This window comes from Micropterus salmoides, unplaced genomic scaffold, assembly GCF_014851395.1.
Source record: "Micropterus salmoides isolate LMB-PRFRI ecotype aquatic unplaced genomic scaffold, ASM1485139v1 Ms_hic_scaffold_9, whole genome shotgun sequence".
Lineage (NCBI taxonomy): Eukaryota > Metazoa > Chordata > Actinopteri > Centrarchiformes > Centrarchidae > Micropterus > Micropterus salmoides.
This window is the reverse complement of record NW_024044681.1, coordinates 38,234,111-38,251,336: the sequence shown is the minus strand read 5'-3', so window position 1 is coordinate 38,251,336 and position 17,226 is coordinate 38,234,111. Positions and strand designations below refer to the sequence as shown.

The window sequence follows — 17,226 nt, the reverse complement described above, 5'->3', positions numbered from 1 at the left end:
TGTAAATGGAATAACATAACAACAAACATCAAAAGTGTACTAAAATATAAAGTATCAGTGATCTGTAAGAACCAGGTGACAAAGATCAAAACAGTGACTGATCCAGTTAAAAGTATTTTGTGGGAGTTACAGTTACATGTTCTGCATCACCTGTTGATTTGCCTTCAGATCAAGCCGAGATGTTCACAGAGGAAGGGGTCGGCCTCACAGAGGAACTCAATCATCTCTGAACTAGCAGCTTCACCTTTCTTCCTCACTGAGTCGATAACAAAACGAGCTTTGTCTCTTCTGTTCTGCATCTCGTCCGCTGACTCCCTCTCAGCTTCAGCTATCACCGTTTTCTCAAACAGTTTGTCCAGCAGACTTGTGAGAACCGGTCCTGATATCCCCTCGATGAAGCTGCTCCGTATGTCCAACAGCCTCTTATCTGAAGAGAGATTCAGAGCGCTCGGCCCACAGGACCTTTTTACTCCAGTGAGACAAACTCGTCTTTCCCAGACACTGTGGGAGCTGTTGGTGTCTCTCAGAAACAGCTTCACGTGTTTCCTCATTGTTTCTAAAATCACCTGGAATGACGGGAAGTAGTTGTCGTAGTTGTCGCAGTCAAACTCTGCTTCTGTTGGTTGAACTAGAACTGAGTCCTCTGCAGGACAAGTGGACAGTGTGTATTCCTGCTTTGGCTGCAGTTTACAGTGTGGGGACGTCTCTATGTAGCTCTCATCTCCAACTAATTTCTTCCTGGTGCGCAGCACATCCCGGAGCACCACGTTCCTCGGTAGCAGCAACACGTTGAGGAGGGATTCAGCGTCGGGATCAGCCGGGGGCCTGTAGAACAGCAGAACCAGCGCTCGGACCGGGTCAGCCGGCGAGTCTTCATCCTTGACATTACCGAAACCAGAAAACCCTGTGATGTTTATAACAACGTGAGTTTCTGTGATCTTCTGAGGGCCGATAAACTCGATGCCCTCGTCGTTCACATGAGCGACTGACAAGAACTCACCTCCACCTGTGGAGCGGATCTCACAGTGTGGGAGATGAAGCCGACACACAGACTGCTGCAGACATTTGATGTCAAACAGGGGTCCTGCAGGCTGCTTGTGGTGTCGGGCCAGTAGCCTCCTGTTCCAGGGGACGATCCTGTAAACCACGTCCCCTTCTCCCTCCATGTGGAACAGCAGGCCTGTCACACTGCACTGGTACAGGCCTGGGCAGGAGCACTGGAACCTGTAGGTTTCATCGTTTTCATCAACAGTGATATCAGGGGTGAACTCCTCACAGCTGGGTTTGAACAGCATGTCAGGTAAGCTCTTTGATCGGGTGAAGGTCTTGTTCTTTGCAGAGGTTGTTAGACTCAGTGAGGGAACGCTGTGAGAACGACGCAAACAGCTGGAGGAGGTTTGGAGGGGAGGATGAGTCGGCTGGGTGTTTGTGACTGAGCAGTTCACAGCTGGAACAGATGGCTCTGTTTCCACCAGGACATCACTGTCATCTCCCAACACGTCTCCCAACACGTCTCCCAACACATCTCCCAACACGTCTCCCAACACGTCTTCCTGGAGGACTGCATGCCTGTTTTGTGGACATACAGTAAGACTAGAGTTACTAAATCTGGGGCCACCATCTTCTGTGTATTTTCTCTTTCCAAGATAGTGTGATAGTAGTGATGGAAGAGCTTCTCCATACTGATGTTCTAATTCGCTGGTATTATCTTGATTGACTCCCGGCATAGCAGCTGCTGCAGAGGTGTGAAAAGCTTTAGACTCCTCATAGCTGTTTGTTAACATGTCAGATGACCTTTGAGCTTGTGTCCTGTGTGTTAGGGGGAGAGGAAGAGGAGGAGGAGGAAGCAGGGGTGTAGTAACTTTCCTAGATTCACGCCTGCTGTCATCATCATGAAGACTCCGGGAGCGAGAGGCAGAAGCTGAGGAATATTTACGAAGTGAACGGCGGCCACTTTTGCCTAGCAGCTGACGCCAAACACCCTTCTCTGAAAACTTTTCATCCGCAGTCTGTTTTTCTGAGGTGGAAGTTTGACTTCTTAGACGCCGTGTGAATCCCGATAGATCAATTCTGCCTACATTCAACTCTTCCTTCTCCGTCTGTTGTGCGTCACCTGTCTTCTTAAAACTACCTGTGTCATACTCATCACAGCTGGGTTTGAACAGCATGTCAGGTAAGCTCTGTGATTGGGTGAAGGTCTTTGCAGAGGTTGTTTGACTCAGTGAGGGAACACTGTGAGAAAGAGGCGAACAGCTGGAGCTTCTTTCACTCTGAACAGGATCTGAGGAGGATGAGGTTTGGGGGTCAGGATGGGTCGGCTGGGTGTTTGTGACTGAGCAGTTCACAGCTGGAACAGATGACTGACAGACTGAAGGCCTGTTTTGTGGACATACAGTAAAACTAGAGTTACTAAATCTGGGGCCACCATCTTCTGTGTATTTTCTCTTTCCAAGATAGTGTGATAGTAGTGATGGAAGAGCTTCTCCATACTGATGTTCTAATTCGCTGGTATTATCTTGATTGACTCCCGGCATAGCAGCTGCTGCAGAGGTGTGAAAAGCTTTAGACTCCTCATAGCTGTTTGTTAACATGTCAGATGACCTTTGAGCTTGTGTCCTGTGTGTTAGGGGGAGAGGAAGAGGAGGAGGAGGAAGCAGGGGTGTAGTAACTTTCCTAGATTCACGCCTGCTGTCATCATCATGAAGACTCCGGGAGCGAGAGGCAGAAGCTGAGGAATATTTACGAAGTGAACGGCAGCCACGTTTGACTTGCAGCTGACGCCAAACACCCTTCTCTGAAAACTTTTCATCCGCAGTCTGTTTTTCTGAGGTGGAAGTTTGACTTCTTAGACGCCGTGTGAATCCCGATAGATCAATTCTGCCTACATTCAACTCTTCCTTCTCCGTCTGTTGTGCGTCACCTGTCTTCTTAAAACTACCTGTGTCATACTCATCACAGCTGGGTTTGAACAGCATGTCAGGTAAGCTCTGTGATTGGGTGAAGGTCTTTGCAGAGGTTGTTTGACTCAGTGAGGGAACACTGTGAGAAAGAGGCGAACAGCTGGAGCTTCTTTCACTCTGAACAGGATCTGAGGAGGATGAGGTTTGGGGGTCAGGATGGGTCGGCTGGGTGTTTGTGACTGAGCAGTTCACAGCTGGAACAGATGACTGACAGACTGAAGGCCTGTTTTGTGGACATACAGTAAAACTAGAGTTACTAAATCTGGGGCCACCATCTTCTGTGTATTTTCTCTTTCCAAGATGGTGTGATAGTAGTGATGGAAGAGCTTCTCCATACTGATGTTCTAATTCGCTGGTATTATCTTGATTGACTCCCGGCATAGCAGCTGCTGCAGAGGTGTGAAAAGCTTTAGACTCCTCATAGCTGTTTGTTAACATGTCAGATGACCTTTGAGCTTGAGTCCTGTGTGTTAGGGGGAGAGGAAGAGGAGGAGGAGGAAGCAGGGGTATAGTAACTTTCCTAGATTCACGCCTGCTGTCATCATCATGAAGACTCCGGAAGCAAGAGGCAGAAGCTGAGGAGGATGCCATTTCCTCCAGAACAACACTGTCATCTCCCAACTTGTTTTTCTTGATGACTGAAGGTCTGTTTTGTGGACGTACAGTAAAACTGGAGTTACTAAATCTGGGGCCACTATCATCTGTGTCTTTATTGTTTGGAAGCTGCAAAATCTGTTCTGATGCTTGGGATGCAAGACGAAGAAAATGAGCATCTCCATACTCATTTTCCAATTCGCTGTAAATTGCTATAGGTGTATGTATAAATGTGAAAGAATCTGTGCTACCAGACGACTCATCACATTGTTGTTTTCTACCATAAAATACAACTCTGTCTGTGTCTGAATCTTCATCATCGTTGTTAGAGAGCTGAAGGCTGGAAGGACCAGCGGTTGCATGTGGTATTATTTCCCTGGTATTATCCTGACTGACTCCCGGCATAGAATCTGCTGCAGAGGAGTTTTTTATCAGTCCTGTTTCTGGGAGTGTAACAACAGGGATATCACGTAATAACTTCCCAGGCAATTCTAACATCGCACAGCTACCCCCAGATAAACTTTCAGCTCCTGTAAAAGTCTCGTTCTCTGTAGAGCTCATTAGACTTAGTGGGGGCGGGAAATGAGAAGAGCACCCGGTAAGCAAAGCTGTAATTTCATGTGACCCTATTCCTTGTCCACAGGGTTCTTCTTCAGGCTCACTATCTGGCTGCATCGGCACAACACCTGTAGCTCTCTTACGAACCTCACTGGTGTTTTCAGCACATCGAGGGCCAGCAAGAGAAAGATCTAAGGGCTCGCTTTGTGGCTCTGTGGTCCATGACTTTGTACATGCTGCAGCAGCAATACAATAAAGGGGGGCATCAGTCTCTTTACAAGAATTCTCTGAAGCACAACCTTCTTCCTTTTCCTCCTGTGGTGAGTCACCTGTCATTTCACAACTTCCTGCATCAGAACCAGCAGAGAAGGGAGATGGAGCTTTTCTCTTTCTTTGTTCCATCTTGTATTTGACCTGGCCCACGACCCTGAAATAAAGCAGAGAATGGAAATTCAAATCCTTTTAAAGTATAGTGCTGTATTAAAACTCATAACATAACTGTAAGATGTGTGTGTGTCATTATTTTGGTACTACACTGCTCAAATTATTTAAGGCAACACTTAAATTACACATCTAATCTCAATGAACAAAATAGTTGTAAGTTCAAAATCTTTTTTGTACATTGTATAATGTTTGGACATTGTCTGGCACCAGGAGGAACCCAGGGCAAAGTCCACCAGTGTAAGGTCCGACAACGGCTCTGAGGATTTTCATCCCGGTACCTAACAGCAGTTTTCATCCCGGTACTGACCCCTGTGCGAAGGATTTGTCTCCCCAGACCATCACTGACCCTCAGCCAAAGCAGTCATGCTGAATGATGTTCACCATTCTGGGGTGGCAATGGTGCAGTGGATAAGACACATGCCTTTAGTGTGGGAGACTATAGTTTGATTCCTGAGCAAGACACTTAGCCCCTAGTTGCTCCAGAGAGACACCTCTGACTTTCAAGCTTACATAATAAAAATCTATTCAGATTTGAACCAGTGAAGTTTCAGCAGGGAATCTGCCTCAGCCCGTTTGGACACAAGTTTATACAGACCTTCGAGACTGAGAAATATCTTCTTCCCAGAGCCAGAACTGCTCTAAATAAGCCCTATTATCCTCCATAAACTGAGTGAAACCTTCACATGCACGCACATACAGGTTACAAACAAGCTATAGAGGTAAAGAGGGCCATTTCGCCTTCATGCTGTTACCATCTGGACTTTAAGTCCAATATCTGCATCTATGACAGTAATTTATAACCGCAACTACATTTTCTAATTGACCATCATGTCCTTCCTGGAAAATATGTACTAAATGGTGGTAAAAATATATTACCATGGATGGAAAAAATTATGTCCTCAACAACAATAACAAATATGGTACTCCGATGGCGCGCGCGGGGGGGGGGGGGGGGGGGTTACCCGTACTTTCCCACTTAGCCCAATCTCTCTTTTGTTATCAGTCAGTCAGGGTTATAGTTCTGCTTTCTGCACGCATGTTGTCAAAGTAGCCTACAATAAAACTGGGCAATCTGTTTTCATTATGTCCAAAGTCTCCGACCAAATCCAATCTTCCTTCCTCACATAACTCCGAGTATGACACGTTCACGGAGCTCGTCGAAGCTGCACTGCTTCTACGGAGTCAGCATAAATATGCAGTTATAGGCAATATAACACTTTGCAGCCACTTTTTTTCCAAAAGAAGAAGGGGTTTTTGATTCCTTGATTTCCAAAGGCAGTCGTGTGAGTGTCTGGGCATTGAGTTGTGTATGGTTTAGTGTGCGTCAGCGTTATCCGCTTACCAAGGACAGTAGCTTATGTCTGAGCCTCTCTGGGTCGCTGTGTTGTCTTTGTGTTTTAGGCTCAGCCGTATCCCTCGTGGATTTGAACTTAGTCGGAGGACGCAGGCGGACTTCTGCGCGAATATATTCCCATCACTGTTGTTTGATTGGACTCTTAAATGCCACATATCACAGCCAACTACGGGCTTTGGTGTGAACGGGCTGGAATTTAGGGGGTTAATAGTGCCACTTCTTGCATAGTCGACTTCCCCTTTGAGTTTTACAGGCATTCAAGCTATTTAACTATGGGCCATCCCATTTGGGCTGAAATAACTACTGGCAGATGGTGATGAATAAGAACTCCCCTAAGCCAGTTCCTAGGAAACATTTTCCAAAGAAACATGACATGCACCACCCACATCAATAACAAAAAATAAGGCAATCAAAGGCTCAATCACCTAAAAGTACTCAGAGAACACAAGTCACCATGTCAGGGTTTTCAGTCATCTGTCACCTCAGTCTTTAAATATGCAGCATCAGATTGGACTAATAAAAAATTGGAAAATAATGGCATACAGACTCCCTCAATACAAACACCATCATCACAGAGAAATGCATCCAGAGAACCCAGCAATGAAACAGTTAATCCATAAAGCACAGTGGGCCACCGAGACACCCCCTCTACACCATCCTCCAAAACATGCACAGACAGCATCCACATGATTTCACTTTAAGGAAATTATATTTTTAATTTTGAAAAAAATAACACTATTTTTATTCATTACCTCTTTTTAAAAAACAAAGCCATTTACCCATGCTCCCTCCAGCCTCCCAAGTGCCCAACCCCCGTCTCCTTCACAAAGAGTTTTACACTAAAAATTTCGATCTCTTTTAAATTGGATTAGTTTTTATGTAAAGAAAAGGGCAGAAGCTTCCAAGCCCTGGAACAAATGTCATGCTTGCTGGGGTTTTATATAGCACGTCCCTTACTAAGAGTTTAAAAAGTCAGACCTGCATTTTATAAGATGAACTCACGGAAAATGATAACCAATTAGTGTAGGGATGTGATATTAGCATTACAACCATAAATACACTGCAAGAAAAGATACAACATATCTACTCAATAAAAATGAGGCAACAGATTACAAACAATATTATTAATTAAATTTCACAATGTTTGTTTTGAGTAAATTTGAATTAAATGAGACCCTTAATAGTTATCCATTTAATATGAGTAGATTCAAATAGAAAACAGTACATAATTAATTATAACCTAAACAAAAATATTGAGTTGTGTAAATAGTAGGAAATGGGACGCTTGATTCTGACGTGTCGACGCTGTGTCGAGATCCCGACGTTTTGAAACACTGCTCCAAAGCGTGGTTCAAAACGTCAATGTCACGTGACAGTGGTGAAGCGAGGCTTCGGAGCGTTTCACCCCTGTTTCGACAGGTGGCGCACCTGCCGCCTCACAATGATTCACAATGTTTGAAACTCCCAGAATGCTTAAAAGTCAAGCAAACACATCCCAACTTCATGGGTTTTTGTGAGAGGAGAAAGATTGAGAGATAGCGACATACACAGTGATTGACAGTGCGATTTCAGAGATAGTTCAGCAGATATTAGTATGATTAATAATAATTGATAGGCTATTGAGAGACAGATAGAGTAACATATTAATAGTGATAGCTAGGATAATTTAGTGACATGTAGTGAGATGGTGATAGAGACAGATAGCTAGCACTAGATAGGTGTGTAGACAGAAAAGTGTATATTACACATAAGAGATCCCGTTCTCTGGTGTGGGAACATTTCCATTTGGAAATCCCAAATAAAGTGAGGTGTATGATTTGTGATATGCACCTTGCCCACTGCGGGCGGCACGGTGGTGCAGTGGGCAAGGTCACAGCAAGAAGGTCGTGGATTCAAACCCCAGTTGCCCCGGCCTTTCTGTGCGGAATTTGCAGGATGTCCGCGTGGGTTCTCTCCGGTGCTTCCTCCCACCATCCAAAGACATGCAGGCTAGATTAATTGGTGACCCTAAAATTGTCCTTAGGTGTGAGTGGTTGTCTGTCTATGTGTGGCCCTGCGATGGACTGGCGACCTGTCCAGGGTGTACCCCGCCTTTCGCCCGATGCCAGCTGGGAAAGGCTCCAGCCCCCCGCGACCCTGTACACAGGATAAGCAGTTGACGATGGATGGATGGACCTTGCATACTGAAACCATACATCCTCCATGATACGCCATTTGAGGTGTATTCATCCTACCATTTTAGAGGGTGCAGAGGGTGGCAACATTCCCCCTGTACACAGGCCTGCTGCTGCTGGGCCATCTAAACAATGTATGCATTGTTTGAAAGATAATTCAGATGTGTTAAAATCTCACTGACAAATGCCTCAGTTTTAAAAATGTTGACCTGGTAATGCTTCTACAATATAATGTCCAAATCACAACAACAACAAGATTTTAAATATTTGAATAATACAATAGGCTACAACTGGTGGCTAAACGGGACTTGTATTGAATCAAAATGTTTTAAAGGCTACCTGTTCATCTAAGCAACAAACAGTAACGGCCCGATAGTTGTTAGTGTTTTATGTAATACATATTATAGAATTTGGATGGGAAGTCGCTCTTTTGTGATCTTTACGACGATAAAGTCGTTTCGTAATGCAATTATAATATGTGTTTACTTGTTTAAAGTAATTCTGAGTAAAAGTGTGACTTAAAGCTGTGTTTACATTGCTCTTGTTAAATTTATGAAGAAGAGAAAGGTTTTATTGCTAGTCACATGACTGTTACCTGGAAGTATTGAGAGTAGCGCCAGAGAGAAAAGAGAGTGGCGGGTGAGGACAGCGAACTTTTAAGCTCCCATCTGTTATTCTACAGCTGGTCTACAAGGCGAACACGGTACTAATTATTGAGTTAATTATTAAGCACTGTTTAATGTTGTTTACAGGAAAATGTGAGACTCATTGTATCGGTCTGTATAAGAAATAAGAGACAGAGTATATAAACGTTGTTTTGGGGTGCCTTGTGCTTGAAACGGTTTTGTTTATCTTCTAGTTTTCACGGTGTTCCATGATACTTCAGAGAAGAATAAATGTGAACGTGGACATCAGTAAGAAGCGTGGACTCTTTTTATGACCAGTGTAGCTAAATATTTGGCCTAATAATCTAAAGCACTAGGCACTATTTCAAGCTAGATTTGCTCAGTTTCAATAGTTTTATCAAACAGTAGGTTTATGTTCTTTTTAAAGACAGACAGAGAGAGCTGGATGAGGCTTTGGTGAATTTGGTGGTGAAGGATCTATAGCCCTTCACTATTGTTGGAGGATGAAGGCTTCTGGGCCTTCGTCAGAAAGATGGACCCCAACTACATCCTCCCCTCTAGGAAGGCACTGAAGGAAATGGTCTGTGAGAAGCTCAACACTGCCAAGGAGCAAGCCAAGCCTGACCTACAGAAGGCTGATATGTGGTCATCCATTCATATGGATGGGTACCTTGGAGTTACTTGCCATTACATAACCCAAGAAGCAAAGATGAAGTCACCAAGTTCCACCAGTCCCACACAGCCCAGCATATAATGGAGGCGAAAAGTGTGCTCATGTCTAAGTGGGGAATGGCATCAAAGGTTCAATGCCTTGTGACCGATAATGCAGTAAACATGGTCTTAAGTGCCCAGCTCCTGAACCTACGCCATGTTCCATGTTTTGCCCACACCCTAAATCTTATTGTGAAGCGGGCCATTGATTAAACACCAGTACTTCATGAAATCCGCAACAGGCCAAGGAAAGTAGTTGGATTATTCCAATCCAGCTGCAAAGCCAAAGACAAACTTGTGGAGATGCAGGGATTGATGGGCAGACCAGCACTGAAAGTCACACAAGACGTGGACACTAGGTGGAACAGCACATTTGACATGCTGCAACACCTATGTTGGAGCTATATTCTTATTTTTGTTTATTTTGGGTTTGAGTTAATTTATAGCCCAATTTATTTCTTTTCTTGTTAAAGTTAATTTGGTTTATTTTGTATTTATGCTTTACTTGCATTGTCGTTTGTTGGTCACATGGTGTTATGTTCATTTGCATAAGTAGGTCAAGGTGAGAGGTGCCGCAGGCACGAGGGCATATGGTTTTTACCAGCGTGAGAGAGGCAGCAGAAATGTCTGTAAGCTTGCTTATGTGTGTGAATAAACCTCCTCAAACTCAGTCTTGTTATGGACATTACCTTGCTTTGGTACCTCTGAACCTGCGTAAAGCCTAACCATGACGTAGCCTCAAGTGGCCATTTGAGAAGTTTGTTATTATTTGTTTTTGTTTAAGTTTATGGACAAATAGCCACTACATTAAGTAAAAAACCTGCCCTGGATATATTGTTGGTTTGCGTGGATACTGGACTTGTCGTTTGCTGAATTGCCGTTTCGAAAGTGGATTACTCACCTGGATGTGGGAGACAAACAAAGGAAGGGCCTAGGAGTGACGGAGCCAGGGGGCTGGATGCAGTGCAAACATCGAATAATACGACCCATCCGACAGTGTAAAATTTCCCTGGACACCGTACTGGATAACGGTGAAGCTACTGGAGCGCTGGAGCTGCACTACGGAGTGGAGGGTATTATTTGCTGCAATTTGAATTCGCAAAGGCCCAAAGCCTTCACAGGTGATGCGCACAGCCGCGTGCAACAACAGCTACTGCGTTCATTCAATTCCGTGCACAAAGGCAACCACCGCAACAAATGAAGTTCCACAAGGTATGTGCTTTACACACTCTTTGCAAGCAACTGTGTGTACATGACCAACATCAACAAAGGGTAAAATGTCTGACGTTGCATCTAAAGCCACAAGCGACACGGCGCTTCCTACAAGAAGACGCGCAAGTTTTACTGCTAAAGGAATTATGTTTTTTATGCAAACGTGTCAGGAAAAGAGATCGGTGCAATGCAGACGAGCCAAATCGTACATGAATCAGATGGATAAGTTGATGCATTCTGCAGACAATATTGATGCAGTCAAGTCTCTTTTGGATCAAATAATATGTGTTGATGAGGCAAAACAACATCATTTGTCATTTGTGTCACTGGACATACCTCAGGACGAGAAGGAGAAACAAGATAAATATTTTGAACAAAAGGAAAAGTGTTTTCAAGCTTTATTGATGACGTCAAAGGTTGGTTATCAAACACAGGCCATTCATATGAACTTCCAATTAAACCACCTGATAATCCAACTGATATTGGGCCTGAGGACAGTGTATCCAATAAAGGTTCTGAAACGCGTTCAAAGGCTGGTTCTAAACTGTCAAAGACTTCATCCAGTGCATCTGCAAAAATATTAGTGCAAGCAGAAAGAGCAGCGTTAAAGGAACGCATGGCTGCTCTAAAACAAAGGCATATTTTGGAGGATCAGGAGGAACAAATACGACTTGAACAAGAGGACGGAACGGGAACATTTAAGGAGAGAAAAGGAACAACTTGCTCTGGAGGCAGAATTAAAGGTGACAAATGCGAAATTGGAGGTTCTGGAAGTAAGCTCAAAGTGTGGCTCTAAAGTGTCAAGATGTGCATCTCAAACATCAGATGGCATGAATTCTTACTTGAAAAGGTCAGAAACTCAAAGGACATATGAACTAAATCCGAATGCTGAACGCTATGTGCCCACCAATAAAAGCTCTGAACCTACCTCCAGTCGCTTGTTAAATTCTGTCCCTGTTGGTGTTCAACCCAAACATGTTGTAAAACAACTACCCATACCTAATGTCATTCCTGTGTTTCAAAGGCAAGATACACAATCACCGGGTTTGCAAGATGTTTGTGACGATAATCCATCCATCAATTCTCTGGACATTTTGAACATCATGCAGCGTCAAAATGAAATAACCGCGCTGTTGGTCCAACAAAACACAGCCTCTGCTCTGCCTATGAGAAATATACCTGTATTTGATGGAGATCCCCTGTATTTCAAATCTTTTCTCAGAGCCTTTGAAAATTGCATTGAGGATAAAACTCAAAATTTCAGTGATTGTCTGTACTTCCTAGAACAGTACACTAGAGGGCAACCAAGAGACATTGTGAGAAGTTGTCAGCATATGCCCTCTGAACCAGGTTATCAAAGAGCAAAAACGCTTTTGATTGAACATTTTGGCAGTGAACATAAAATATCTTCGGCTTACATGGACAAAATCAACAACTGGCCCTCAATAAAACCTGAGGATGTTAATGCTTTGCAGTCATTTGCTTTGTTCCTTCGAGGTTGCTCCAATATAGTACATCATATAAAGTATATGAAGGAGTTGGACATGCCAGCTAACCTCAGGACGATCTTAATGAAACTCCCATACAAGCTGAGGGAAAAGTGGAGAAATGTGGCATACTGGAACAAACTGGAAGCGGAGCAGTGTTTGTTGATTTTGTGAATTTCATTGAAAAACAAGTCAAAATTGTTTCAGATCCTCTGTTTGGAAATATTAATGATGTTTCTCCAGCCAGCTATACAAAGCTATCCATGCAAGTTAAGCAGAAAGGGAAAAGTGGTACATTTGCCACCAGCATTAATGCACCAAAGGATGGACATAAAGAAATGGAAAACATGACAGCTCACAGTAACCAGCTCAAATGTATATTCTGCTATCTTACCAATCACACTCTGGAAAAATGCTTTCAGTTTAGAAGAAAGACACAACAGGACAAGATTCAGTTTCTAAAGGAGAAGGGCGTTTGTTTTGGGTGCTTGAAACATGGACACACAAGCAAAGACTGCAGGAGTCGTTTGGATTGTGAAGTGTGTCACAGGAAGCACCCATCTGTCCTGCATGTGGAGAAGGAGGATACTACAAGGATAACCTCCAAAGAAACTGTGAGCACTGTATCCGGGAAGCAGCAGACGTGTGGTCATATTGGGGCTGGTGAAGAGGATACTGCTGTTTTTTCCATTGTGGCTGTGCAGGTGAAAAGTCAGAAAAGTAATAAAGTTGTGCATACTTATGCTTTCCTGGATCCTGGGAGCTCTGGTACCTTCTGTACTACAAGTATGGCTGAAAGGCTGGGAGTATCAGGAAAAAACTGTAATGTAGTGTTAAGGACAATGGGGCAGACTAAAACCATCAACACTACTGTAGTAACCGGTCTGGAGGTGTCTGGATTTGACACCGATGACTTTATTGAGCTGCCATCTGTTCTGACACAAACAAAAATGCCTGTCTCTAAAGTCAATGTGCCATGTCAGGATGATGTTGCCAAATGGGCGTATTTGAGCAGCATTAGGCTACATGAAGTAGATGCAGATGTAGACTTGCTCATTGGAACCGACTCTCCTAAAGTTTTGGAGCCATGGGAACTGATAAACAGTCAATGTGGTGGACCGTATGCAGTGAGGACCAGAGTTGGCTGGGTCATAAATGGGCCTCTTCGTGCTGGAGACTCTGAAGGTACTGGTGTCAAATCAGGATGCATTGTTGTAACTGCTAATCACATATCTGTGGAACACTTGGAAAGTATGTTGATACAACAGTATAATCATGACTTTACTGAAAGAACAAGTGATGAACAACTTGAGATGTCAAGAGAAGACATTAAATTCATGAAAATTGTGGAGAGTACGACAGTGCTTAACAATGAACATTATCACATTGACTTACCTTTCAGAGTTGATGATCCTGTTTTGCCAAATAATCGCTGCATTGCACTACAAAGACTCCAAGGCCTGAAGAGGAGATTTAATAGAGACATTTCATTCAAGGCTCAATACGTTGATTTCTTAACAACATGTTGGAGCAAGGATATGCAGAAAAGGTTCCCACAAATGAGCCCACTCTGGAACAAGGAAAGGTGTGGTACATTCCCCACCATGGTGTACGTCATCCAACCAAAGGAAAGTTGCGTGTTGTGTTTGATTGCGGCTGTACTTACAAAGGTATATCATTGAACAGTCAGCTCCTGCAGGGCCCAGACTTCACTAACACGCTAATTGGTGTCCTCCTTCGGTTTAGAGAAGAGCCCATCGCTGTTATGGCTGATATCAACGCCATGTTCCATCAGGTCTGGGTTCCATATAAGCACGTTAACTTCTTGCGCTTTCTATGGTGGCCCAATGGAGACGCTACAGCGGAGCCAGAGGAATACAGGATGTGCGTGCATTTGTTTGGAGCTGTATCCTCTCCAAGCTGCTCAAACTATGCACTGAGGAGAACTGCTGAGGATAATGCACTGCAATATTCACCCGATGTCCTTCGTACAGTTAAGACAAATTTCTACGTGGATGATTGTCTTAAGTCCACTGTGACAGAGGAAGATGCAGTGAAGCTCATACATGGATTAACATCTCTCTGTAAAAAAGGCGGCTTTCATCTCCAAAAGTGGGTCACAAATAACTCAAATGTGTTTGCACTTATTCCTAGCGAGATCAGAGCAGTGGGTTTGGAGAACATGGATTTGGACAGGGACCAACTCCCTGTGGAAAGAGCTCTGGGGATGCAATGGTGTGTTCAAGGAGATACGTTCAGCTTCAGGACTGCAGTGCAGGAACGTCCACACACTAGGAGGGGATCCTTTCTGTGGTGAGCTCTCTTTACGACCCGCTGGGTTTTCTGTCTCCTTTCATAATCCCTGCCAAGTTACTGTTACAGGAGTTGTGCAGAATGAACTTCAAATGGGATGAGCCAGTTCCCCGTGATGTCTCCGAACATGGTCTGAGTGGCTCTCTGAACTTCAGCATGAGTGGATTTAAAGTGGAACGGTGCATTAAACCCAAAAACTTTGGAACACAAGTGAAAGCAGAACTGCATCATTTTTCAGATGCTAGTCAAACAGGATATGGCACGGTTTCATACTTGAGATTGGAGAGCACTGACAACGTGCATGTTTCATTTATCACAGGCAAGGCTCGTGTCGCTCCTCTAAAGCAACTAACCATTCCACGCCTTGAGCTTGCTGCAGCTGTGCTTGCTGTTCGAGTGAACACAATGCTGTTGAAAGAGCTACAGTTGCCATTGCAAAGGTCAGTTTTTTGGACCGATAGCACTACTGTTCTCAAGTACATCTTCAATGAAACAAAGCGCTTTCACACATATGTTGCCAATCGTGTCAGTACCATAAGAGAATCCACAGACAAAGATCAGTGGAGGTATGTAAACACCAAAGACAATCCTGCAGATGAAGCTTCTCGAGGACTAAGAGCTCAAGTTTGGGAAAGGAAAATGGCTAAAAGGACCGGACTTTTTGCACTTGCCCCCCACCAGGTGGCCGAAACTCGACTTGGACTCCTCTTCCATTCCATCTGATGATGCAGAGGTGAAAAGGGAACTTAAGGTGAATGTTGTTACAATACACAGTGACAATCCTCTCAGTCAGCTCGTTCACTATTTTTCATCCTGGAGAAAGCTTAAAACATCAGTGGCCTGGCTGTTGGAGCTGAAAGAAAGACTTTTACTTTTGAGCCGAAAGAGAAAAGAATATGTGGTCAACCAGAATGAGAATGTGGAAAAGGAGATTAAAAAATTCAAAGCCGCACTTGGAAAATCCAGCTTGACACCAGAGCGCTTGGAGGAAGCTGAAAAGGCAATAATTCAGTTTGCACAAAACCAAAGATTCAGTACTGAAATTTCCTCACTAGAACATGACCCAAAGACTGTTTTTAAAGACAGTCCTCTGTATCGCCTCGACCCCTTCATCGAAGATGGCATCCTCAGAGTTGGTGGACGTCTGTTTAAATCTGCACTGCCGTGGGAGGTAAAGCATCCTGTGATTCTGTCAAAGGATTTGCATGTTTCCCAGCTCATATTGCGTTACATCCATTGCCAACTTGGACATGCTGGACGCAATCACATGCTGCACAGATTGAGACAGAAGTATTGGATCATAAATGCCAACTCTGCGGCCAGGAAGATTCTCTCACAATGTACAGTGTGCAGAAGGTACAGAGGAAAGCTTGGAGAACAGAAGATGTCCGACTTACCGGAGGAAAGAGTTGTGCCTGATAACGCACCCTTTACAAATGCGGGGTGGACTATTTTGGACCATTGGAGGTGAGGAGAGGTAGAACTGTGCTGAAGCGATATGGAGTGATATTTACCTGTATGAGTAGCCGCGCAGTACACCTTGAGGTGGCGCATTCCCTCGACACGGACTCCTGCATCAATGCTGTGCGAAGATTTATCTGCAGAAGAGGACCTGTGACAAGTGTAAGGTCAGATAACGGCACAAATTTTGTTGGTGCGAAGAAGGAACTGAGGCAAGCATTGGCCGCTTTAAATCACTCTAAAATTGAAAGGACTTTTGTGCAGGAAGGAATGAGATGGAGTTTTAACACCCCAGCTGCATCTCACCAAGGTGGCGTTTGGGAGCGTCTGATTCGCTCTGTGCGCAGTGTACTTACCTCTGTTGTTGGACATCAACTGCTGGACAGGAAGGTCTGCAAACGCTGTTTTGCGAGGTGGAAGCGATACTCAATGACCGGCCAATAACTAAGGCTTCAGAAGATCCCAATGATTTAGAAGCGCTTACTCCAAATCACATTCTCCTGTTAAAAGGCAAGCCCATTCTGCCATTAGGTCTGTTCGAGAAATCTGATCTGTACATTAAGAGGAGATGGAGGCAAGTGCAGTACGTTGCGGAACTTTTCTGGAAAAGGTGGACAGCAGAGTATTTGCTTGTAATGCAAGAAAGGCAAAAATGGACGAAGCAAAAGAGAAACTTTATTCCAGGAGATATTGTCGTAATCGCTGATGCCACAGCTCCAAGAGGCTCATGGATGATGGGCAGAGTTCTAAGCACCACAGCTGACTCTAGAGGACTGGTTCGCTCTGTGAAGGTCCAAACGAAGATCAGCATCCTGGACAGACCAATAACCAAGCTCTGTCTTCTCTTGGAGGCTAATAATTGACTATACGACTCATTCTTTCTCCTATCTCTGTCTTCCATCTGTTTGTTTCTTTCAGATATGGAGAATCTGAAGATGTGAAGATTCCAGTTTAATGTTTAAGCTACAATTAGAAAATAGCTCCTTGTGTTAAAGCTAAGGTTAATTGTGGGTAAAGTACCGTTACAATTAGGGGCTGGGTTTGGAGCTATATTCTTATTTTTGTTTATTTTGGGTTTGAGTTAATTTATAGCCCAATTTATTTCTTTTCTTTTTTGTTAATTTGGTTTATTTTGTATTTGCTTTACTTGCATTGTCGTTTGTTGGTCACATGGTGTTATGTTCATTTGCATAAGTAGGTCAAGGTGAGAGGTGCCGCAGGCACGAGGGCATATGGTTTTTTACCAGCGTGAGAGAGGCAGCAGAAATGTCTGTAAGCTTGCTTATGTGTGTGAATAAACCTCCTCAAACTCAGTCTTGTTATGGACATTAC

General features: G+C 43.9%; 2 protein-coding genes across 2 annotated transcripts; one reads left to right on the top strand and one right to left on the bottom strand.

The window, feature by feature from the left end:
* Window positions 1–13: 13 nt before the first annotated feature.
* Window positions 14–6,110, bottom strand: LOC119896215. Its single transcript, XM_038709722.1, has 2 exons — window positions 5,899–6,110; window positions 14–4,539 (listed from the first exon to the last, which is right to left on the bottom strand). The coding sequence occupies exons 1-2, from the start codon at window positions 6,063–6,065 to the stop codon at window positions 165–167; spliced, it is 4,542 nt and encodes a 1,513-aa protein (XP_038565650.1). The 5' UTR covers window positions 6,066–6,110; the 3' UTR covers window positions 14–164.
* Window positions 6,111–13,642: 7,532 nt separating this feature from the next.
* Window positions 13,643–15,156, top strand: LOC119896177. Its single transcript, XM_038709664.1, has 2 exons — window positions 13,643–13,915; window positions 14,416–15,156. The coding sequence occupies exons 1-2, from the start codon at window positions 13,643–13,645 to the stop codon at window positions 15,154–15,156; spliced, it is 1,014 nt and encodes a 337-aa protein (XP_038565592.1).
* Window positions 15,157–17,226: the final 2,070 nt, after the last annotated feature.